This window comes from Bombus pyrosoma, linkage group LG13 (assembly GCF_014825855.1).
Source record: "Bombus pyrosoma isolate SC7728 linkage group LG13, ASM1482585v1, whole genome shotgun sequence".
Lineage (NCBI taxonomy): Eukaryota > Metazoa > Arthropoda > Insecta > Hymenoptera > Apidae > Bombus > Bombus pyrosoma.
In genome coordinates this window covers 7,177,755-7,201,578 of record NC_057782.1, presented here as the reverse complement: position 1 = coordinate 7,201,578, position 23,824 = coordinate 7,177,755, and the positions used below count along the sequence as shown (strand labels likewise).

General features: G+C 40.6%; 4 protein-coding genes across 8 annotated transcripts; 3 read left to right on the top strand and 1 right to left on the bottom strand.

The window, feature by feature from the left end:
- The first annotated feature begins 292 nt into the window (after positions 1 to 292).
- Positions 293 to 2,235, top strand: LOC122574202 (mannose-P-dolichol utilization defect 1 protein homolog). The gene is made up of 5 exons (XM_043741491.1): positions 293 to 481; positions 1,090 to 1,155; positions 1,298 to 1,430; positions 1,512 to 1,716; positions 1,798 to 2,235. Exons 1-5 carry the CDS (start codon positions 394 to 396, stop codon positions 2,038 to 2,040), a joined length of 735 nt encoding a protein of 244 aa, XP_043597426.1. The 5' UTR covers positions 293 to 393; the 3' UTR covers positions 2,041 to 2,235.
- A 360-nt stretch (positions 2,236 to 2,595) lies between these two features.
- On the top strand, positions 2,596 to 11,699 carry LOC122574102 (serine/arginine repetitive matrix protein 2). Of its 3 annotated transcripts, none has more exons than XM_043741256.1 (14): positions 2,596 to 2,749; positions 3,385 to 3,582; positions 3,674 to 3,798; positions 3,890 to 3,966; positions 4,054 to 4,176; positions 4,268 to 4,482; positions 6,557 to 6,697; positions 6,789 to 6,980; positions 7,068 to 7,764; positions 7,852 to 8,159; positions 8,430 to 8,566; positions 8,657 to 8,783; positions 8,877 to 10,230; positions 10,461 to 11,699. In XM_043741256.1, exons 2-14 carry the CDS (start codon positions 3,422 to 3,424, stop codon positions 10,575 to 10,577), a joined length of 3,774 nt encoding a protein of 1,257 aa, XP_043597191.1. In that variant the 5' UTR covers positions 2,596 to 2,749; positions 3,385 to 3,421; the 3' UTR covers positions 10,578 to 11,699. The 3 variants fall into 3 exon arrangements, with proteins under 3 accessions (XP_043597191.1, XP_043597190.1, XP_043597192.1); XM_043741255.1 differs by having other exon boundaries at positions 8,391 to 8,566; XM_043741257.1 differs by lacking the exons at positions 2,596 to 2,749; positions 3,385 to 3,582; positions 3,674 to 3,798; ... (1 more) ...; positions 4,054 to 4,176; positions 4,268 to 4,482 and adding exons at positions 5,051 to 5,276; positions 5,625 to 5,938 and having other exon boundaries at positions 8,391 to 8,566.
- A 127-nt stretch (positions 11,700 to 11,826) lies between these two features.
- Positions 11,827 to 12,487, top strand: LOC122574104 (venom serine protease inhibitor-like). Its single transcript, XM_043741260.1, has 2 exons — positions 11,827 to 12,062; positions 12,156 to 12,487. The coding sequence occupies exons 1-2, from the start codon at positions 11,972 to 11,974 to the stop codon at positions 12,386 to 12,388; spliced, it is 324 nt and encodes a 107-aa protein (XP_043597195.1). The 5' UTR covers positions 11,827 to 11,971; the 3' UTR covers positions 12,389 to 12,487.
- Positions 12,488 to 12,602: 115 nt separating this feature from the next.
- Positions 12,603 to 18,852, bottom strand: LOC122574103. Of its 3 annotated transcripts, none has more exons than XR_006318902.1 (3): positions 18,421 to 18,852; positions 17,509 to 17,816; positions 12,603 to 14,276 (listed from the first exon to the last, which is right to left on the bottom strand). XR_006318902.1 is itself a non-coding variant. In XM_043741259.1 (3 exons), exons 1-3 carry the CDS (start codon positions 14,970 to 14,972, stop codon positions 13,361 to 13,363), a joined length of 675 nt encoding a protein of 224 aa, XP_043597194.1. In that variant the 5' UTR covers positions 14,973 to 15,252; the 3' UTR covers positions 12,603 to 13,360. The 3 variants fall into 3 exon arrangements, 2 of the variants coding, with proteins under 2 accessions (XP_043597194.1, XP_043597193.1); XM_043741259.1 differs by lacking the exons at positions 17,509 to 17,816; positions 18,421 to 18,852 and adding an exon at positions 14,818 to 15,252 and having other exon boundaries at positions 12,603 to 13,567; positions 13,964 to 14,276; XM_043741258.1 differs by lacking the exons at positions 17,509 to 17,816; positions 18,421 to 18,852 and adding an exon at positions 14,818 to 15,252 and having other exon boundaries at positions 12,603 to 13,527; positions 13,964 to 14,276.
- Between the last annotated feature and the right edge of the window lie 4,972 nt (positions 18,853 to 23,824).

Below are 23,824 nucleotides of genomic sequence, written 5' to 3'. Positions count from 1 at the left end.
AGAAATGAAGTTGCTCGAGTTTCTTTACTTTTAAAACTCGTGATTTTAATGTTGAGCATTTCACGAATTACTGGCAGTAATGTTTTGTGTTTTTTGAAATGTATTAATGTTCATTGTTTTAGATATTAATAATTAATAAAAGCATTATCAGGGAACGACTAGTATTAGAATAAATAAGAATTGCAGTATGTCATGAAAACATATGGGTAATAACGGTTCAAAATGGCGCGCCATATTATTCATCGAAGAGTGCTTATCTGTCGGTATAAAAGTTGACTTTACCAATAGAACGACTCTATGTTAACCTATACATCGTAAACGTAACAAGGTGAATTACATTATTTTTTGCATTCTGACACGAGTCAGAAGATATAAAACGCATGTGTAGCAGGTATGGCACACTTAATCAGGAACGTTTCTCTTCTACTATTCACAGAAGAGTGCATAGAAGAATATTTCGATGACATGAATTTTTTTCACGGTAAGTGCTGGAACTTCATTCATAAACGACCAATAGCCGATATAACTGATTCATAGAATTATAGTAAATTTATTTTTATCCACAGTGTCTTATACCCATTGTCATGGTCGTTTGCATACCGCATTCAATAGAAATAAAGATTAGAGTTTGGAACTAATACTTTTATTTCTCACATATCGTAACCATTTTATCTTTAATAATTTCTATGATCTTGATGAGTACATGATTTTACAATTTTTTAGCATTTACACATCCAAATGCAAACATAATACGTACATACATAGTTTCACTATGTTTCGCACAAATAGTATAAGAATTTTAAATATAATTTTACTTCTTCTTTACTGTCGCATACCGTGAATTATAATGCTTTCGAATTCTATTACTTTGAACATTGTACTGAATAAATTAGATTTTCGAACAATCGAATTTTGAAATACTCGTAGTGAGCGCTCGACGATGTTCAATTTTTTTTCTCGACGATAAATTCGAAGTCATTATTCCTTTGTGACGATTTAAATTACTTCTTATAAAAGTTAAAATGAATTTCCTGCGGAGAAGATATGAACCACTTCAAGTAAAACATGAAAATTTCGAACATGTTTCAGTTGGATGCTTCAAATTGGCGCTGAGCAAATTTTTAGGTCTCGGCATCATCGGTGGATCTCTTCTCGGTTAGAAAATATATTTTTATGTAATCTTTGTAATTATCATGAATTTAAACACTGAGCTGCGTTTTTGCGCAATAACTGCATGTATAATTAACTTTGTGTATAATATTATACTCTATTACTGTATACTGTTTTTGTTTCTTAGTCAAGATACCACAAATTGTAAAAATTCTTAGAAGTAAAAGTGTAGAAGGCATCAATGTCTTCAGCGTATTACTGGACTTATTTGCCATGACGGCCATGGTATCCTACAGTTTTATAAGTGGTTTTCCATTCAGGTACTATAATTAAAATTACATATACCTTTTATATTTGTATACATCCATATTATAATTAATCAATGAATGGTTGGTTTCTAGTTCATGGGGTGATGGAGTTTTTTTAGGTATACAAACTTTAGCAATTGCAATATTAGTCATGCATTTCAGTGGTAATACAGTTCAAGCAACTGCATTCCTTGTTGCTTATCTAGCAGTGTTCTTTGCTGCTACTAGTGGCTTAACCCCGGTGAATGTTCTCTGGGGTTGTCAGGCAATGAATATACCCATTGTACTTGCTAGTAAGGTAGGATGCTTGTAAATAGAGATCATTATATAATATATATGAACTTACTGAAAATATATTTATGATTTTATGTTGTTTCAGTTAATGCAAGCCTACACAAATTACTCCAATGGAAATACTGGTCAGCTATCAGCAATAACAGCTTTCATGCTCCTCTTTGGATCTCTTACACGAATATTTACCTCTGTCCAAGAAACAGGAGATACCACAATGATAATAATGTATATGTGCTCCTCTATATCAAATGCTATAATAGCTGCACAAATTTTGTATTATTGGAATGTAGATGCGAAAAGCAAAGATGGAACAAAGAAAAATCAATAAGTAAATTAACAAAATTTTTAATATTCTGGGAAATAATTAAATAACGAAGTCAAAAAACCATGCAACGAAATAAAATGTGTAAGTGGGTGTAAATAAATCAGCATTCTGATATCAATAGTCTGAGAAGGATACACCTACTTTAATGAAGAAGGTATAAATGTATCTAAGTTAATAAACTAATATTTTAAATACCCTGAACTTATATTTTAGTTACCAAGTATGTATTACATTCATACATTCATGAATCTCTTCCAGTTGACAAGTTATAATTTTAAATTTGCTATAAATCATACTATCTTAAAAGTAGAAGATATTTTAGAAATAAACATACTATAAAAATCGTATTTGTTATTATTTCTAAAAGTTTCGAACCTGATGAAAATTTTGTAATGGAAAATCTAATCTGTTTATTAGAAATAAAGTTTTATCACAAAAAATTGTCATTTTAAATTGACCGCCAAATCGGAAGTGATATAGTTCGCTGACTCTATGTATGGTATGGTTCGCTAGCTGTAGTAAGGGAAGGGGAAGAGCCATTCACGCAGGCGTCTCTGAGTTTATCGCTTCCGGCTTTTCCGTAATCGTGACTTGTGCAGCGTATGGTGAAATAGGGCCGCAGTTGTTTAGTCGTCGATGATGATACGTAGTGGGCCGTGATATAGTTGGAAAACACGTTAACAAATCGTCGGAAGATAATACGGAAGCAACGGTGAGTAATAATCCGGTTTCTTTTTTGGCCAGTCTGGCATGCCCATGAAAAAATGGGTGTGGATGAGTTTTGGAAAAGAGGGCCATTTGGAGCGTCATGGCGCCATCATCCTTCGCAATCCGGCTTCCCGACGACCATCTTGTTATCGATAAATCAATATAACGCGCCTTTCTTCCTATGTAAGCGTTTTTCTTGAGTAAACGAATATTCTACAGATTTATTCTGTTACGTCGTTTATACGATTCGCCAGAGGAATATCAACAGCTACAGGTAAATTGTTCAGGGAACCGGTTCTTGGTAATTCGCTTTGTCTGGGCGCGTTCTTGCACAGAATGCCATTCCTTTTTGGAGATACGATTTACGTTCGATGAAACCATACAAAACCGATACGTTGTTACTGCTAGCATTTGAGCAACCATTAGACGATTGAAATACCAGAATTTTCTGGCTATCACCGTGGAGAGCGGTTTATCAGTTACAAACACGTGTCCTTGGCTGTTGGATGATGTCCCTTTTGCATGCCAATTTCGGGCAGTCGCTCAGAGGCAGCTATTAAAAATTTTGTCAATATTTGAATAATATCTTGGATATTAGAGAAAAAAGAGAAAGCATTACGAATTTGCCGATTTTCATAGTATTGCAGGACTAGGTTGCTTGCAGTACAGAATCAAAATGGAGTCAATGGATGCGCGTCTTGTGGCGCAAGCATTGAACTACCATGGCCAACAGTTGCAGAAAGTGTGGGAAGGAGAACGCAACGAGAACGAGCTGGCCATGCTCAATCTCAAGGAACCAAACTTTGAAATCTACCAACAACGTCAAAAGACTCTAAGGTATGTGTTAGATGATTCCTTCGAGTAATATTATACATCAGACGTTTCTAAATGCATCATATGTTCAAACTTGTTACTTCTTTTTTTATAGTTTTGGTGATAGAGGAAAGAGGCTAAAGCTACAGCAGTTCCTTGCAAAGAAGGCAGACGCTCTTTATGATAAATCAAATTTGGAGAAAACAGTTGAACCTATCAAGCAAGAATTAGGAGATGAAGGTACAGTTCCACTTCTTTCTACACACCCTAGTATGACTCATCGTGTATTGCACAATAATGTGAAATTAATCTGTTGTATGTATTGTGTCAGAATTTTATGCAACAATGCCAGGCCTTGACACTTTTGTCACCATGGAGAAATCTCAACGTATTCGAAATTTTTTGGAGGTGGTTATTCATGATTTTAATAATTTATATAAAAATAAACAATTTGATAATTAAAAAACAAAGTTGCAATAAAATATTTTTTTTTAGAGTTTGGTCATTGGAGATGTTATTTACGCGCAAGTGATGGGTAAAAGTGCTGCTGGACTTCTTCTGAAGGTGCTTTGCAACTGCAGCGATTGCCCCAGAGTTGTTACTGATTTAGGAGTTAAGGTATATTAAGTTTCTTATTGTTTATTTATATTAATTAGAAAGTACCTGTATCCCCTTCAATCGTGTCTAAAAATAATTATTAAATTTATAGGCTCTAATATTGAACACGGCCACAGTGCCGGCGGTGGACAAGAAAGGTGTAACAAGAGGCTACATGGCAAATGATCTCATCTGCGTCGTAGTCAGTGAAGTTAACGTTGAAGCCGAGCGAGTTGTTGCAGTTATGAACGTACCTGCCCGCGAAGGGCAAGCACCGCACCCACCTATGGGACTTATCCATTCTGATGATCTTCCAGAAGCTTATAAGTAAGTAATAAAAAATCTGGATAAGTACATTTACTCCTTGTATTTATAATAATGCTTCACTAACTCTTGTAAACTGATATGTATATCACTATAGGAAATTTTGTATACACGATATAAATGGTAAAAGTGTCTTGTGATGCATCAGTAGCACTTTTGACTCAAAATTTGTATTTGTATTATAAATCGTTCTTTGATCATTTGCTTGTTGCGATATACCTTGAGAGCACTTGTGCACTAACAGAAGGCAGGGGGAATATTTTCTGACACTGGTAGTTTCGAATTTAGGATTGATATAACAGTTTCAATCGTGGTCGAAACGTATCTTCTATTGACAGTGTAGTTATTCTATTTGTAACTTGCGTAATACGCGACAGTACAGATTTGCATCTTTAGTGTTTTGTTTAATATTTTTCGTTAAAAAAGAAGGTAAGGAAAATGGTATGGTGGCCAAAAGAAGTTGAGATTTAACAGACGCACTGTGATACTAACAAAACAAGGTAAATTAGATTTGATTCCTCTTACACGTTTTTATGAATTTAGGTGCCAGACACTCTCAATAACGTAAAAAGTTGATAGTCAGTATGATGATGAATTTATAATGTGATACAAATGATTCAAACCTTGAGCATTGGTTGACATGGCTCTGTTGCGCACAATATTCTATCTACGTTTGTGATATGTTACTCTCAAAGCACCAGCCAAACAATGGCGCCAAATGACATCAATGTCTTTTGAGGTTGCATTTCCAGTATGAGATGTTGAGCCTTGGGTGGCCAGAGTGAGTGCTGCAGACGGTAGGTATAATAATGATTTACTGTTGTTTGGTCTCTTATTATAGACGAATAATAAAATAAGTAAAAAAGCAAGCATTTAAAAAATTGATTATTTTTAATGTCCCATTAAAATATTTTTATGTATTAAAGATCCTTTTGTTCGAGTTTAATGCATATCTAAAGTGCATGATATGTCAATGTGTTGTCAATGTTTCATATGTATCACATTACCAAGTGGCGTAAAACTTTAGATTATTCAAGAAGTTAAAGCAGAGACCAAATAACTAAAATCTTAATCGCCCGAACCTTTACCTTTAAGCCTCAAAAGAATTGCGCCTTGTCATAATAATGCCTCATTTAAACTTACAGCTTAAATTGACAAATAAAAAATATAAAAAAAATGATGTCATGTTTGAATTGACACCACAAAATGCAAAACAGGCGAAAGTACTACTACATATATATAAAAAAAATTTTTTTGGTCAACTTGGAAGATAAAATATACTCAGGCGTGGCTCCCAACCTATCCTAGGGCTATGCAATTTATTTTATCGCACCAAAAACTTATAAAAACCAAACCACCGTCGATTGATGATAGGCTGTGTGCTTTTATGTTGAGAAATCCTCTGATTACAAACATGATACAAAATACTAGAAATATACGTCTTAGCGGTACATGAAAGGTGAGAGACGAGTTTACATAATAATGAGGTTGTGTACCATTGTAAATTTATACGTAAGAAATAATCTGGTAATAAAGGAAACCTACCAAACTTTCTGCAATGTATCCCCGTTTCGGACCCCTGCTGCTTGTTAACGGTACAAACGTAGATTTTGATCGACTCTAATACCATGAGGTGTCTGATAATATCTTTGTTCTAATTGGAAGAAACTCTTTTTTCCTCCGGAGCATCTTTGGCATTAGTGTCGTATCGTTGAATAATTCATGTAGATCGAAAAGAAGAGGCGAATAATTACGCAGGGATGAATAAGCCGATGAACACGTGCAAGGAATAGCAGCACGAAGGACATGTATATTAATATGCATGAATGAATATATATATATATATATAATATATATATATAAGACGACGAGATGTCGAGAAAACTGAGGGAAAAACAATCAGATTGAAATAAAAACCTCTACCAGGAAATGAACTCAGGATTTGTGAAGATTCGGTCATCATGGTTATCAAGTCTTTAGTTTTACCGTTAACGAAGTAGCTTTGGTATCCTCTTTTTGGCAAAGGACAAAATGATTTTTACATCTCGATAATTGGTCGTTTCTCTCTGTGGTGTAGGAAAGCAATGGACAACAAAGGACAGTCTTACGAAGCGATGTTGGAGAATAGTACTGGCTTCAACAATCCAAACAACATTAAATATCTTTGCGACTTGATGGGTCTCGGTCAAGAAAACCATTCCAATATGGTTGGTTTGAGGTAGAGTATCAATTCCCTATGCTCATTTTTTTAGTATAACTGATCAAATAAATGATCTTATCATCCTACAAAAACATCTCTTTTGTTACAGAGAAAGGTTCCCACCCAATGAATATGCATCCGAATTAAGACAAGCACAGGCTAGTAAGTGGGCATTCCGGAGCGTAGCCGAAGGTATAGATCATTTCAAGGCTGGGCGTCATACAGAAGCCTTCCAGTGTCTCAATAAGGCACTTACCGTAGACCCACGAAACGTCGAAGGATTAGTAGCACGTGGAGCATTGTAAGTCACAACCTACATCTTAACACAAATGAAGTATATTATTCTAAATTATATTTATTTTACATGTTTATATCTTTGTTGTTACAGATTCGCTAATAGCGGTAGTTTCAAGAAAGCGATCGATGATTTTGAAACAGCATTGAAGCTGAATCAAACTCATACGAACGCCCGTAAATACATGGCCGAGACTCTCGTTGCTCTAGGCCGAAGTTACGAGGATGAGAAGAAGTACGAAGAAGCTCAAAAGGCATATGAAAATTGCTTGGCGATTGCTCCATTCCACGAGGAAGCGAGAAACTCTATCGAATACATCAAGTCTAAGACATTAACATCTTCTTTGAATCCTTTGGATACATTCAAGAGTTTCGAAGCTGAAAATGATGTCGGCGAAAATAAGAAGGAGAAGAAGAAACGCAAGAAGGAGAGAAAGTCGCGCTCGAAGAAGAGACAGAGATGGAGTTCGAGTTCCAGTTCGTCATCGAGCGGTTCTTCGAGTTCCTCTAGCTCTGAGTCCAGCAGTTCTTCTTCATCCGCAAGTTCGCGATCAGCATCCCGATCACCTAGTCGAAAGCGAAAACATAAAAAGGATCATCGTGGCTCACTTTCACCTCTCAGCAAACGGATGGCTCAATACAACAACCCACCAGCTGCTACCACAGCTGCACATGACGTAATCGCTCCAGTATCTTACAGTTCAAATACTCGAGATAAGATGGACGATTACGAGATAAAAGTACGAAAATTCCTGGAACAGACGAAGGATGATTCGGATTATGAAGATAAAGTAAGAATCACATGCGTTTTCTATAAACATTGTATAAATTATTTTTTCTTTTTTATAATTTCAATGTTATCTTTTCTACATTCTTAGGTAAGGAAATTCCTGGAAGAAACAGCTAGATGGAAGAGAGAAAGGGAGAAGGAAAAGAAACATTCAGAAAGTGAAAAAATGAAGAAAAAGAAGAAGAAAGAAAAGAAGGGAAAAGACAAAGAGAAAGAGGACAAGAAAAGCAGGAAGAAGAAAAAGAAAGAAGAAAGGAAGAAACGCAAAAACAAGGACAAGCTTGAACGAGATTTAGAAGCATTAAAAAAGTCTTCATTGCCGGATTTAGAACAATTGGAATCAAAACTGAATGCGTATTATGCAAAAGTTGAAAAAGAGACAGCCGTTTTGAAAAGGTTGGAACCTTTATGGCCAGTTCGTGATCATGTTTTCCGTTTTGGTTATTTGTTTTTACGAAATTTTTGTCTATTAATTTATGAAAATAGTATGAATATTGTTTTCGATGTTGCATTTAGTTTGTGTTTCCTTAGATAATTTTCCGTGATTAATTTGATTTTTTAAAGATACATGAATGGAAACGCGGGTTTTAACATCTCGTATTTTATTTATGTTTTTATATTTACTAGGTATGTAGCTCAGTATAATGACATAGCTTCCCCTCTTAGCAACGCGGAGAAGCTCGCTGAAAGTTCACGAAGGGAGGAAGAGCTGCGCAGAGAGAGAGAAAGGGAAAGAGATGAGGCTTCAAAGGCGTATCACGAACGGGAAGCTAGAATACCAATGACTGCACAGCAACGTAAAGGTAAGGGTCAGGTTTGTTACAGAAAAACGGGCGCAACCTGCAGTTAATGAATATAGTCTATGCCCATTTTACTTTACATTCTTTTTACAGAGATTCAGAGGAAACCACTGACAGACATTTTTGAACAAGAGTCGCAACTGATTCATCCCGAACCGAAATTACCTACCCTCGACACAGCTGCATTAAATGCGAAATGGAAAGCTGCACAAGCCGCTAGGTAAAAAGTTTTAGTAGTTTTAAAGCTACATTTTAATATGATATATTACATGTCGGTGTATATTTGGACATGACCATTTTTGTATTTGTTTAGACAAAAGGATGTTCTTCCACAAAAGTGGCAAGATGTACCGGTAGAGAACAAAAAGATGCAGTCCAATGTAGATAGTGACGAAGACGATGATAACGAGCTAGAGGAGAAACTGCAGCGAGCAGCATTGGAAAAATCCATGAATATACGGAAGCAAATGCAGCGTGAACTCGCAGAGAAGAGAGCAGCAGCCGCTCAGCCCATGTCCGCACCAACTCCGCCGCCATTACCCAAAGAACCTCCGATGCCTAAGCAGGCGCCGGTCAAATATCCTACACCACAACCACAGAACAAATTTCAGTCGTACAAGGATCCTTCTATATCTGCAACGCAAACAACGCCGACAAAGTTTAGTTCTAATAACAATCTTGGTGGCAAATTCCAGCCGATTGGACAGAGTGGCAATAGCGGTGCTGGTCATCCACCAGAACCACCACGTCCGCCTCCACCAACGAAGAATCAGAATCAGGCTAAGGGTCCCAGAACAGATTCTGATAGCGAGACAGAAAGGCAACACAGACAAACCCCTAAGAAACGCGAATCTACTGGCAGAGGAGGAGCTGTAACTAAACGAATGAGTAGAGATCGCCCAGCGAAACGGTCGCGCAGCAGATCGCGCAGTGCCTCTAGTTCAGGCTCTTCGAGGTCACGTTCACCCAGAAGAAGTCGTTCAAGATCGTACTCGAATCGAAGATCTGGAAGTTACGAGAGAAAATACAGTCGATCTCCATCGGGTACTTACAGTAGATCACGCTCTAGATCACGTTCCCGATCTTATACCAGGAGTCGTAGTCGCAGTAGGTCTGGAGACAGGAGTTACTATCGCAAGAGACAATTCCGGCCATACAATAATCGCGGCACTTACTATAAGCCTCGTTTCCAGGGCTTCAATAATCCAAACCATCGTGGCGGTGGTAACAATTTCCAAAATCGTAATCGGTTCTATAATAATCAACACAATAATCGCTTTGGCAATAGACGTGGCGGTGGTTTTAATAATCGTGGTGGTGGACGCGGGCGTGGTGGTAATCGTGGTGGTAGATTTTTCCACGGTAAGCAGGGCTTCCGCGACTTCCGAGATAGGCGAGACTTCAGGGACCGGCGTGCCGCTTCTCGCGATAGATACAGCGACCGTAGTTACTCTCCTGATCCGATGAGAAAAGTGGACGAAGCAAAGGAAAAGATCAACAAGATGCTCGAGGGCGGAGATGACGTGATGGAGCATCAGCAAGGTGGTGGAGGATCGAATGTTCCTCCTAGTAAAAGACAAGATGGACCTTTAAGCGAGGGTGAAGAGAGGGACGACGATGACTACGAGAGGTGGGGAGAGGGCGAGGGGGGCGACACAGCTAATAAGGTTGGTTAGGTCTCTTCTGTGTAGGCTTTCGCGAAAGAATAGCCCATCTTCGTGATGACGATCATGATATTCCGGATGATGATAATATGAGGAATAAATAATGAGGATGATGGTGATGATGATGGTGATGATGATGATGATGATGATGATGATGATGATGATGATGGTGATGAGCCACACGTCCAAGAATCACACGACCTAGGAGCCAACTAACTCTCGTTTGTTGCTAGAATGAGATTGGACCTGTCGACGATAACCTGGAAGGCAAGGAGTACTTCATTGAGCGCATGAAGCAGCGAAGCAAGAATGTTTTAATGCAGAGAACCCTTGCTGCTAAGGTTTGGTAGAAACCCCGTTGCCGTTGCTGCTTCTTCGATTCTTCTCCTTCATCTGTGATATAGTTACTTCTCATCAACGTGAAACTTCGACCGGATCACGTGAGACAGACTTCTTACTCAATTCTTATGCCGACCGCTTTCGGTATATTTAAAACAGAGTGTAAAGGGGATATATCTTAATGAAAAACTGATCGCGATGGTTGCGAGAAATGTACCTTTTCCTTTCAACCTTTTAATTTTTATCAGAGTTAACGGCGAATGAGTGCAGTATAAAATAGTATTGTATTACCGAGAAGGATATGCGATCGATGTCATTTCAATTTTTTCGTAACTGTGCATGGATATTTATATAGTAAATATTCGTGGCATATAGTATACATATATAAATGTGCGTTTCTCGTCAATTCAATAACACGTTTATGTCGCGTAGTTCGCGAATATCTACAACTTGTAACGTCTTTTTTTTTTTTAATTGTTAGCAAAAAAGAAATTTTACACACATTTCAACTTTAGTACTTATTTTCATACCGTAATGGAACTTTTATTTTATAAGTATTACGGAAGGAAAAAAATGGAAGCTTCTGCTGTGACGCGCAATTTAAAAGGGAAGTATTTGGTCGCACTATTTGGTGTATGCGAGTGGCTTTTCATCATTCATTGTCATGAGAGAAATAGTAAAACACCTATAAGAGTCGGTAAAACGCATTATTCGCAACGCAAAATGAATCCATCTTCGATTTAAGATTTTTCTTCGCGTTGATTTGCAATTTTTTCGATAATTGCACCTGACGTTTCGAATTCGCTGCGTTTGATGAGAAGAAAAGCTGTTGTCACTTACGGATATCGTCGATTCTGGCCAAGTAAACTTGAGTCGCGAATCGCCAACGCGAAGAAGAGACTTTCTTAGTAAGGAATCTAGTTTTTCCCTCACGTCGAAACATCCTTGGATTATACTTCGTAATTACTTTATTTCGAGACATGTCGTCACAGACCCTCTCTTTATTATAAAATACTTATTTTAAGATATCATACAAAAGTAATTTACTAGTAAGACACTTATATATGTTGTATGTAAACGAGTTGCTGTACAATTCAAAAAAATCCACAAATACATAACATGGAAAATACAAATTAATGGTTTTATTCTTCAACGCTTATTTTTAGTTTATACCCGCATATGTGACTCTCCGTTGGTTACCAAGCTTGATTTCACTTTCTTATCTCCCTGATGCCTCATTTACCGAGTCCTTGTTCGGAGAACGTTGCTTTATTTATGCGATAGAAACTGGTTCTCTTATTGATAGCTGACCGATTTGGCTATCGCTATATTTCATTTGCAAACGGGTATTTAAACTTGCAGTCACCGATACTTACTTGCATTTCTTCTTTGGTTTAGCAGGAAAATGAAGCTTCTACAAGTGCATTTCGTTTTACTTGTTTCAACTTTTTTCCTGCTTGAGTATACAGGCATGGTAACTGGAGCGATACTTTCTAGTAAGTAACTTTTTATTTAATTCCCCATTTTACAGTGTTTCGATCAACGTAACTCAATTTTACATTTCTCTTTCTTTGTTTTTAATCTTTAAGGACCCCAAGTGGTCTTCGTCGAGGACGCGTGCAGGGAAAATGAAATTTTCAGCCAATGTCAGGCAAGTCCGAATTGCGAAAAGAGTTGCGACAATATCGATATCTGGGAATCCGTGCCTTGTATCCAGACTAAAAGTTGCGTAAGTGGTTGCATTTGTGAAGACGGATACGTACGCGACAAGAATCAAGGAGTTTGCATTTTGGAAAATAGCTGTCCTCGAGTTAGGCATTGATTTCATATGAAGCCGAGTTGTATCATTTGCTGTCATTCAATACAAATATCTGGTATGTTCTCGTATATTAAAAGATATTAGATAAATATTATAAAACCAGTTGTTACAGTAACGATTCTCTTCACCCTCGTTCGTGTTACTCCTGTTATTTAGATAAGTAGTATACATATTTCTATTAGGTCGTGAGACCATTTGTTTTTTTGCCACAATAATTAACATTCTAATCGGAACGATTTTTTATAGCAGCATAAATAAGAGATGCGTAGACGCATTTTGGTCGAAAGTGGTGGGGGAATGTGGCGGCGCGCGATATGATAGCGTTTTGAGATGGTTCAGTTCCGCGCCGTCTCACGTGCGCGACACATTTCGACAAACGTGGAATCATCGGTGTGACAAATCCTACCATAAGTACCTTCAAATTAATTTCATTTTTACATCTATCACCCATTATCATTTCTTATTATGTTATCTCTTTCACGATTCATTCATACCTTGCACCTTTTTACTTTTTATTCGTCCTCGGTTTTATTAGAAAAATTTCGTTCGACATTTTTTTACACATCTATCCTTTTCTTATTACCTTTTTTATTACGATCCGTTAGACAACGAAATACAGTGTAACAGTGTGTTCAGTGTTCTTGGATATAATCATGGATAAGAGAAGCGAACGAGTCAGCCGTTTCAAACGTAAGTCCACAACGATTTAAATTTCTCGTAGATTATCTTTTTTATTAGGAGTAGTTGACGCGAATGGTCGAAACGAGTTCCGCTCCTTATTGAAGTTCAATTACCAGCACAGCGGTGACCGTGATTATTCTCTATCGAGCAGTTCAAAAAAGAAGGCTGCGGCCACCTCGATCGAGCATCCCTCTGGGTCCACGTCCATTGTGATTTTAATAAGCCTTATGCAAATTACAAATGAAATTGTCAGCGGCAGGCCCGCGGTCCATTCTTCGTCGTTGATGGGGACAATTAGAAGAGCTTTGTCCGGCGACCACGCGTTGTCCGGCTGCTCGGCAACTTGAGTCCCAACGAGAGGACCACCCGCCAACCCCTAATGTTTGTATCCGGTCCCCAGGACGTTCGCTTCCGATCCCAGAGTGTTTCTCTGCTTGCTGACGATCGACTTCTACGGCTCCCTACCATTAATCGACGTAGTTGTAAAACTGCTACGTTATACTTGAAAAAACATACAACGAAATTTCATCAACTAAGAAAATGAAGAACCTGTTCTACTATTAGTCGTTTTTCGGTTCGAACAAGGATTTTAGTTATTAATCTCTTGGCATTAGCCGTCAGTGTGTTTTACGACTCTATTTATTCGAGAAGCGGAATTCGAAGCTCTGGCGAAGACCTTTGTCTTGTTGCTGGGAGAACACAAGAACATCGTAGACACAGATCGTTGATTCTTGCAATCGAAGGGAGGAGGAAGAGTAAAAGCAGCAGAAGTCACGAGCCAGGACAGAAAAGCGGAAGAGTTGGCGGGAGGTGGTTGGAAATCGAACGGAATCATGGAGGCTGGAGGTCGATGGTTTGGGGTGGAGATAAGTTTTTACGGTAGGGTTACTAACTTACGGACTCGGCATTGTCGAGTTGCCGGTGACGGGAGGACAATGCGCGTTCGGGACACAATGCTTCACTCTGGAATCTGAAGGCAGTCTTGACTATCAACCTGCAACCACCCCTCACATCTGTGTCTACCAATACTTGCCCTTCTTGCACATACCACCCTTCTATTGCCAACCGCGTCTTCGCTCCGCGCGTCGTTACTTTCTCATTCTGACATCCTTGCTTCTCTTCGAGGTTCGACCAAAAAAAGAATCTCTTTGTCGTCTTCGGCTCTGGGGGTGGTAACGAATCGTTCTCGATTCGATAGTTGTTTCGCAACCTTGTACACAAGAAATGTCATTTTATTTCATCTTACCGTGTGCTACATTAAAAAAAAAAAGAATTTATATGATGTACACGACTGTCTTCTTACAGCTAACTGCAAAGGGTCAAGGTTAGGCGAATTGTGTATAAAGAACGAAGAGACTCGGAATGGATGGTCGTTGTCCGAGAAGAAGGTGTACGCGTTTGCGATCACTCGCACTTTGGCAGTGTTGCGATCAAAGCAGAGATGAAGCGAAGGAAGAAGCACGACGTAGATGGCTGAGTGGTAAAAAGACAGGAGTGGCAAAGACGCAGAGGAAGGAAAAGAGAATAGATAAAGAGGGTGGTACGACGAAGGGAGGCGGTGGAGAACAAGAGACAGACGGCCGAGCATTTCAATCGCTCTTAGGCTCTCTCTTTGGCTTTGCTTTTCCGTTCCTTTCTCGCACAAAAGCTACATTGTTTCGTCCCTACGTTCATATGGACGCGAGCTAAAATACTCCTCTTTTCTGCCGGCAGCGCGGATACACCGAAAAGCAGGCCGCAGACAGACATACCGTACGTGACACACGTATGCCAAAAGCAACAGCAACGTCGCTACCATCGTCAGCATCGTTCGCTGGCATACAATCCTTTCTCGTACATTCAATGCTCGTCGCCCACTCGGTATCCTTTTGTCGCTGTTTATAGCTCTATAGGCCCGGTATTCCATCGTCCCGGTACTCGCCGAGTACTTTTTGAGCTTAATTCTGTATCGTCTAACTGGACCGTGGAAAGAATCGTCTGTTGGTCAGGAAACCGTGCATTCCGCGAATTCGTCGGGCTTTTCGTGTTTTTTTTTCTACGCTGGCCGGATTAACGGAGGATTCGTTTCAAACGCCAATGCAGGGAGACTTTCACGCTGCATACGATATCTTTGACGAGATTGAAAGTACCGCTGATAATTAAGATCGATCAGAAAGTAAGAGTACACGAACGTGAGTTTTTCTGCATTCGTTGAAGCATCCGTTGAAGCAATTAGAATGTCCGAATTATCTGAATACGAAGTATTCTTTCTTCTTAAAAAGTAAGTGAATTTTTCTGCATTGACTCGAGCAATTCCAGGAGAAACAACGCCCGACCGTGGTGTAATCGTTCTCCCTAAGACGAAAGTCAGACTATTCGAAATGTATTCTTTCTTTCGTGTCTACTCGAATTGGAGACAATGTCTGACCATGTCCTTAAAGTAGTCGAAACTTGTCTTTCGTTATCGATCTTCCATAGGAGGGGCGATAGGTGTGTCTGACCATGAACGTTCACACTCCCTGAAAGTTAGCCGCTCGTCGGCATTAACATGAATTATTTCCGACGTATAAGCTTAATCGAAGTTTCACATAAGGAAGAATAGTATCCGTCTCGACCACTTGTGGCTTTCTCGAAAATCCCCTTAACCATACTAACCCAGATTAGTTTCATCCTCCTTTTGCGTACGTGCTTGGATGGTGAAACCGCTCCACAGAGATAAAAGCTTTTAAGGCTGTCTATTATGCGATATATTAATTGGAAATCGTTGAATGCAGCGTTCCCGTGTCGAACTGCCAGTCACGTTTAGTCTGCGTAAAAAGATTTTTTTCCTGGCGACGGTCATCGTTTCCGAAAGATCGTAGGTACGTCGCCGAGCTTAGAACGCTTTGGAGGCGGATACAGCAAGAGTGTCCTGCACTCTATTGATAAACTCTCTTTCAATAGACGCGGATGCTGGCCCCGCTGTTGAGTATCGATAATATTGAAACCCTGAATGCCGCTCGGTTGAATGTCACAATGCGCTCCAGTGATTAATAGACTTCCGCGACTTTTATCGAAATAAGATGTTGCTTTCTGACGCGTTGTCGACGCGATCGAGAAAGCGCACGCTGCACCGCGGTCACTGGCTGGATTTCCAACGTTTCCAGGCATTTCGTAGTATCTTGCCAAGCGCGCAATTTTTTTACCTCGTATCTGTTCCTCCATTTGGTTAACAAATTGCAGGCTAAAATATAATGCTTATTAACGATATTTGTTGCTGCAATTACGCATTTTCCATGAGAAATTCATTTATTCCAAATAATGTTTCTTTCCCTGTCCTCGTCTTTCTGACGATTCTGACAATTGCGTCGGTAGCAGTACTCGTTGGTAAATAATTAAAGCGACTCAACCACGTCCATAACGGTAGCGTACAAGCAGAAAAGTATTACGCAAAGTTCCTCGCGATGTCATAGATGTTTCCTTGAATGCACGACAAAATCATAAGAATCACCGCGGAAGCTTTATCTCGTTTTAACGAGTAGAATAAAGCCGTTAGGAACTGGGCCTTTCCTAGCAGCATGCTGCCATCCAGTATAATAATACCGGCTGAATGCGAGCGTGTATGCATGCGTTGGCATATAGATGCAAGAGAACCACGAGGCTGGCCAGTGCTCTCCTTTGTCATTCGACGAAAGGCTTTGTACCGATTATCTGCATACGCTGCCGCGGGTACGGCTTTTCAGTCTTCTCTCCTCTCCTCTGCTCTCCCAGCTTCACGTCATTTCGTCGTGATTCCACGGGCCAGCTATACGGGACACCCTGTATACGCAACAAGGCTCGCGCTTTGAATACTCGTAATAGTTTAACGAAATCCGGCATGCTTGACTTAGCTATTGGAACTCGACCGTGGCCTGGCAATGATGTAATCCATCGATACGTTTTACCAAAAGCTAACCGCGATCGTGATCTCACCAGATGTTACGAGATATTAGTGGAAACGACAAGTCGCTACGAAACAACGCTGCGATATTATCATTTTCGATGGCCGTTCGCCAAGTTGCTGGAATTTTGTCCTATTTGGTCGATTTGGCGCGAAAGGCAAATAATGAATTAATTAATAAATCGCGGTAGTCGATCGAAGGAAGAAGGTATTTCCAATATCCGTCTCGAGGCAGAAACTTTTATCGGTCTTTCCCTGCAAGGTTTTCTACCCGCAATACTCCTCCGGTACCCTCCTTTTTTGCTTTCCCGTTTTCGCTATCTTTTCCTTTCCTTTTTAACTCCTTCTCCCGTTCCCGCTCCCCCCTGTCCCTTGTCCTCCTTCTTCCCGTGACTACATTCTTTTCAGTATTCACTGTGCAGTTTCTTGTACCGATACTTCCTTCTTTCATCGACGCGTCATTCAAGCTTTTGATGCCGCGGCGACAAAGCTCTTTACTTCTTTCCGCGAACGAATGAAAGCACGGAACGATGGCGATGTATACCTGCATGTATATACAGATGTATATATACGTATATACGACTCTCTCCCGTGCTCTTCCGGACGCTTTCTCTCTCGTTCTCTTTCGGCCCGCGGTTCCACCTATAGACAGATGAAAATGTACGCGTGCCCGTACATTTCTCCGCGAGCAAAGAACACAAGCGCAGCGTCGAACTTTCGAGCATCGTGCTCCGCTCGTACAGTAGCATCCGCGATACAGCCAGGTCGTAAAATCGATCAAGTATCGAAGTTTACTTGATGAAAAAATCGAAGATACAGACCCGAAATCTCGGTTAAGATCATGTTGCTGGGCTGCAAAAGAAAAGAAAGAATAAAAGAAGGTTGACTCGACTCTTATCGAAATCAGTAAATCGTCGAACGTAGCTCGTCCCCCGAACGACCTTTCGTTGACTTTAGCCGATCCGTAACTGTGTATCGCGAGCTGTACTATTCCAGCGTAGGCAGCCGCCTAGGGACGCGCAAGAATTTAGAAGAAAGTATTCGCCAACAACCTAAATAGCTTAATTGGGGAATTAATAATAATAAGAACAATTGGGAAAGCAATTCGACCGACGAAATATTTTTCTCCCTACGCTAGGAATTTACTTTTGTGATAATACTTTGTGGTTTCGTTAACGAACCTTGCACCTTTTGTAAACTCCTCAACATTGACCTGTCCACGTGATTAAATGACCACAATACCTGTCGGTTAAATTGCATCTCCTTTCGCTGTTAATTAATTCCCATGGAAATAACGAGCTCAAAATTACTAATAAATCTACTAAAAAAAAAAAAAAAAGAAAAAGAAAAGAAAGACGTGTTTCTTCGTCAAGTAGCGATCGAATAACGCAAAATAATAATTCGAGTCTCATTAAATGGCTATAGCCTTTCTGCATATTTTCAAGAATTTGCTTACCAAATCGTGGGATCGACGTGTTGGTGATCGAACGGTGGAAACAATCATTCGGTTTACGTCTGATTGATATGCGAACCGTTTGCTTGTATTCGGTAAACGATGACGTAATGCCGTTAACGCGTTATCAGCCGTCGTATTAACGGCGCTGCACACGGTCACCGCGGCGTTAAAACAATGCCAAACAGACCCGTTAACTCCGAACACACGAGTACGCCGATCCTTAATGGATCAAGGTGCTTAATTCACGAGTATCGACACAGGCGTCGCGATAGAGCCGATAGTTATAATGCCATGCGATACACAAGGGGTGGCGTACGATGTGTTCGCCAAACGACGAAGACGAAACGCGGTTCTCTGCCGCTTGGTTCGACGCAGAGGAAGAAAGAGAGAGTGTGCGCGAAGAGCGGGCCAGTATGCAGCAGAATATACGGGAAGTCCCTGTCCACGAGCAACTCGCTCAATTCGCTCGCTCGCTCGCTCGTCCGCCAGCAGCGTCATCGTAAGACCTCTTTGTTCTCCGGCAATTTCAGCGGCATTGTCACCGTCAACAATGTCCACTTGACATTCTCCTTCTCGCTCCCGCGCATTGTTAACCCATCCTCGGCGCGATCTCTCTTTCGATCATAAAGCTCGCAGCAGCCGGCCAGCATGCGTTGCGATTCCTGCACGTGGACACGCCTTAAGGGTCTTCTTCTTGCCCCGCGGGCGATCGTGCTCGATTTTTTACCTCCGAATTGGGTTACCTTGACTTTCTATCGCGCATGCTACTTTTCATAGAACACTGAATACGTGTTTCGTTTTGTTGTACCAGTCGTTGTTCAGAAGTCACGCTGATCAGCTCCAAAAATTTACAAGCCGAGAAAAGTAATCCATTCTGTTCATATTTTCCTCGATCGCTGCTTCTTCTTCGTATTTCGATTTACCTTCGTAAACGCAAGAAATAGATCGCGAATGTTTACGCAAATTCTGCAAATAAACTGAATAGAAATTTGCTGCATCTACTAAACGTTATAACGTGCTCTCTTTACTTTGGATATTTTATATATTTCTTCGTATCACGTGCATTTTGTACATTTTTCCTATCTTTAAATTTCCCATCAATGCACGAACATCCGCAATCTAGTAACGAAGCTGGAAGAAATTTTCCAAATCATACGGTTCTTTTTTGATGTCCTTGACTCGTGCAACGAATATCTATCAGCGCCTATAATTCTAATACGTATAATTCTAGATTCGATAAAATAATGAGATACTTTGTTTCTGTATTCCGTCAACGTTGCGTTTATACAAGCTCTACCAGTTATCTTACTACTTTATTATTTTTTTATCATTTTTCTATATAACAAACTTCGAAATCGAAACGTCGTTCGCGTCAGATCTGTTATAGCTCTTCAAATTTCGTGCAACCCACGGTCTTTCGTCTTTTCCTCAGCTTCACTTTTCTCGGCGACCAGCTAGCGAGACAAAACTTGGAAGGCTTAGTGGCCAGTGACCGAGGAGACGTGGAAGCGATGATAAAGTTGAGGAAAGAAGTCGAGAATATTTATAGAGATTCATTGGAACGCGGATGAAATTATTTTATCTCATTAATAGCTTAAAATAAGGAAACATTTATGTTTTACTATAATATATATATATATATATCTTCGTTTCTCTGTATACCCATCTGTCTATTGTCCACATTGTTACGCGATGGCATCCTCCTTCCTCGTATTGTTTCGGTGCATTGTTCGACGGTGGCTCGCTCGTTCGTCCTCCTCGGCCGACGGCGACTCATTGTTTCCTCGTTGTTGCGCGTCCGTCCGTCTTTTCGTTCTCCTTCCTTGAACATTGTGAACTTTAGGCGCCGACTTCCGAGCCGCTTTCTTACTTTGGGGAATTAAGTGGTTTCCCGATGTCCGCCAAGTCGTCGGCTAATACCACTGTTTCCCAATCGTTCTACAACCCGTCTTCCAATCGAGTTCCTTGCTTTTCTTTTATCCGCCAAATTGGCTGCCCCCCTTCAACGACCCAAGATTACATTTGAATCTCGATTAGTTAGCGACTTTGGATGTCTAAATGGAAAGATCGGCAAACTGAAAGTAGAACCTCGTTGCTCGCCATTTGAATCTCGAATCACAAGTTGGCGAATAACCTAAATCGCGAAACGGCAAAGAGTTGAAAGTAAAATCCTATCGTTCGCCTTTCGAATGTCGACTTGTTCACGAATATTTAAGTCGAAAGAAAAGCAGGAAAACAGAGGCAAAATCCGATCGTTCGTCGGGGTGTTCGAGCCTGCAGACTATCCGAACGAGTTTCACCGTGAATACTCAGGGCATTTAAGTGTGGAGTTCATTCGAAGGCGCGTACACACTGTCAGGACAGCGTGCGTGTGTATATTTCGTGAGAGTAGTGGCGCTTTACTTATGGAACGCATTGTTCTATTGTGCACGGGAGATGAGCGCATTACTGTCCCTTGTCCCCCTTTTCGAGCAACCCCGGGACAATATCGTGCCGTCGTTAATCAGGCATCGTTCCTGGACGAGCCACATAGTAATTCGCGGAGGTTTATGCTCGCGGAGCGCGCATTTAGATTCACAACCCGCTATAGCTGTGATACTAGCTTAGACGTGATACTGGAAACTCGATAACGTTAGTTATAGACTTGGATTTAACGGTCCGGATCACGTTCCGGATCTTCGCTGTTCAGAATCTCATTCTATCGACATGCCGATACGTTTTTACCGATTCTTCATCGTTATCCATATAAAAGTACCTAAATTATATGTACGAAATTCCGATGATCGTTTTGAATTTTCTTACGCACCGCTCCAGGCAATTGGAGCATCGTTTTCCGTGTTAGTTCGATTTTAATTACAACCATGCCTTGTGTCTCTACGTTTGATCGTCTTTATTCTGTTTTCGAAAGCCTATTAATCGCGGATATTTTTCTTATACGAAAGAAAATAATTTTCGATAAGACAGAGAATTGCCAAGCACGGGGGAAGAGAGAATCGAAAGGAAAAAACGTCGGTGTTGAGCATGGAAAATCACCACCTATCGACGATTTTATATTGACGAATTTTTCTTTCCACGTAATAATCGGAGGAATAGAAACGTGAGTTATGAATCGGTACAGACGTAATGGTGATGGCAGCGGAATAAGGAGGAAGAAGAAGAAGCAGAAGGACAAGGGTGCTCGTGCGTGTAAAACACGTATACGTGTATTCGCGAGCAGCAAGGAGTAGGAGATAAAGTGTTCGCGACGAATCTACGGAATGGGGTGGAAGCACAATGCTCCAACAATGACGCTATTGTGGAAACGAATAACACATAGTCCTGCGCTTTACCCTGCGTTTCGTCGTGAGTAAGCTGCATAGCTGAATCAAATGAATACGAGAGTGCCATCGCTAAGACACGCTTGCAGGCGTCCACGCTGCAAGAAAAATTTACAATCGAATCGAAACTCGAAGGTGATAAAATCCTACACAAGTGCAAGTTTATATTGTGCATCGTGCTTGGAATTGTCCGTATATCGAATTCTACGTGATCAAAACAAGAGATCCATCTTAACGTTTACGAGACTGCTTGCCATATCTTTGCAAGTTTGAACGATAGCGAACAGAGGATGTCGGCGCGTTGCTCCATATACGAGCGAGAATATTCGGAACACGCGAGGAAACTTACACAGGATAGTGGGTCGTGTAAGCCAGTAGTTCCGGTCGCTTATGCGTCAGACAACGTCGCACGCTCCACGCTGCTTTCAGGAAATAACGGATATGAATGCTGCACAGAGTCCTCCGTAGAACTTTGAGCGCTTTTATTCGAGGGCATTACGTTCCTTGACACGAATCTTTCCGACGTATGTTTAGTGCTTTCTTCCTATTCGCTGATAATGCAAGATTCTAATCAGCAGAATAGACACTGGCAGACGTTTTCATTTGAACGAGAAACCATTGCGAAAATTCCAAGTTGTCTCGTTATTACCTCGATACGGATAATTCCTTACGTTCGTTAAAGATCGTTGTTTTAATATTAATATTTACAAAAGGTCTGGATTGCTCCAATACACGCAAGTTCTTCTTGCGACTATCGATAATAATTATCACGTGGACGTTAACAAGTATTAGCTCGATCTAGATTCTCTATTTATCGCTACGATTAAATAACAACAAGTTTTGTATACAGCTCACAAAATATCCAGTCTTGCATGTATTAAATATCAAATTTCCGAATCACCAGGAATCCAATTAATAAAACACGAGCGGAATGTCTGGAACCGTCTGACAGACAACTATGTATGTTAGCGAGTTTCGAAACTTTGGAAAAGGAGGTTGCAAAAAATAATGATGCTAATAAGATGGCGGATACAATGGAGTCAGAGTGCACACGTAAGTAAAGTAGTATCATCGGAATGGCTCGAAGGGGTGGAAGGTCGACGAAGAGGTCCAGCGGAGGGCAATACCGTGGACGGGGTAGGTACGTAGGCAGATTTAATTAGCATGGACCAACGGAGGCCCTCGGGGGTTGCCGGGGGTGCGGACGAGGGCAGTTCGAGCGTTAAAGTTAAATGACGGTTGGCGGTTGCTTATTCTTCCCGGCAACTGATGCTTGATAATCTGCGAAATCTCCCCGCCGGCTCTCAATTCTGCTCGATAGTTGGCTGCCTGTGCAGGCCAATTCTCTCAATGGAACAACTCAGCCACGGACTGACTGGCTTAATTGTAGTTGCTACGTCTCCTCTACCCCGATTTCGTTTTTTTTTCATTTCTCCCTCTATCCCACGTCAGGAATCGTTTCCTTCGTCCCGACATACGTTTCAGAAAATATCCTTGTCCAGGATGATGGCTTGAAATCCGTATAAAATATTCATCGTAACTCGAATAAAGGAAAAATATTAAACCGTAAATGGCGAGATGGAATCTATCGGATCTCAGCGATCTTTACTTTTGTACTGATTTTAAACGAAACACGCGATATATTATCTTTTTTATCTTTTCGATTATCCGTAAACTGGATACATTGTGTGTTCGTTCACGTAGTAAAATAATCGCTATCGTGACCAGTTACGCGTTAATATCTAAAATAGCAACGTTTTTCTTATAATTTATTAAATAAATTTTAGTCATATATACATACGTATATTCGATGACTAATTCGGCTGACTGTGAATCATGACCAAGAGCGGTATGATTTTTACGCAGGGAACTTTCTGTTTGTGTTTAGAATTTATTCAGCGAGCGTACATTTCGCGGAACATTCCGTGGAAAGGATCGTCATGCAATCGTGCGAGATCCGGCATTAACCTATTCCGCTTTGTCGCGTGCGTGTAGCACCCTACTCCCTCCAGGGGATCTTCCATCCCTCTTCGCTCTTTTTCGCCGTCCGACACCCATCCCAGTGCCAGGATTCCCCGCGCCTCGCC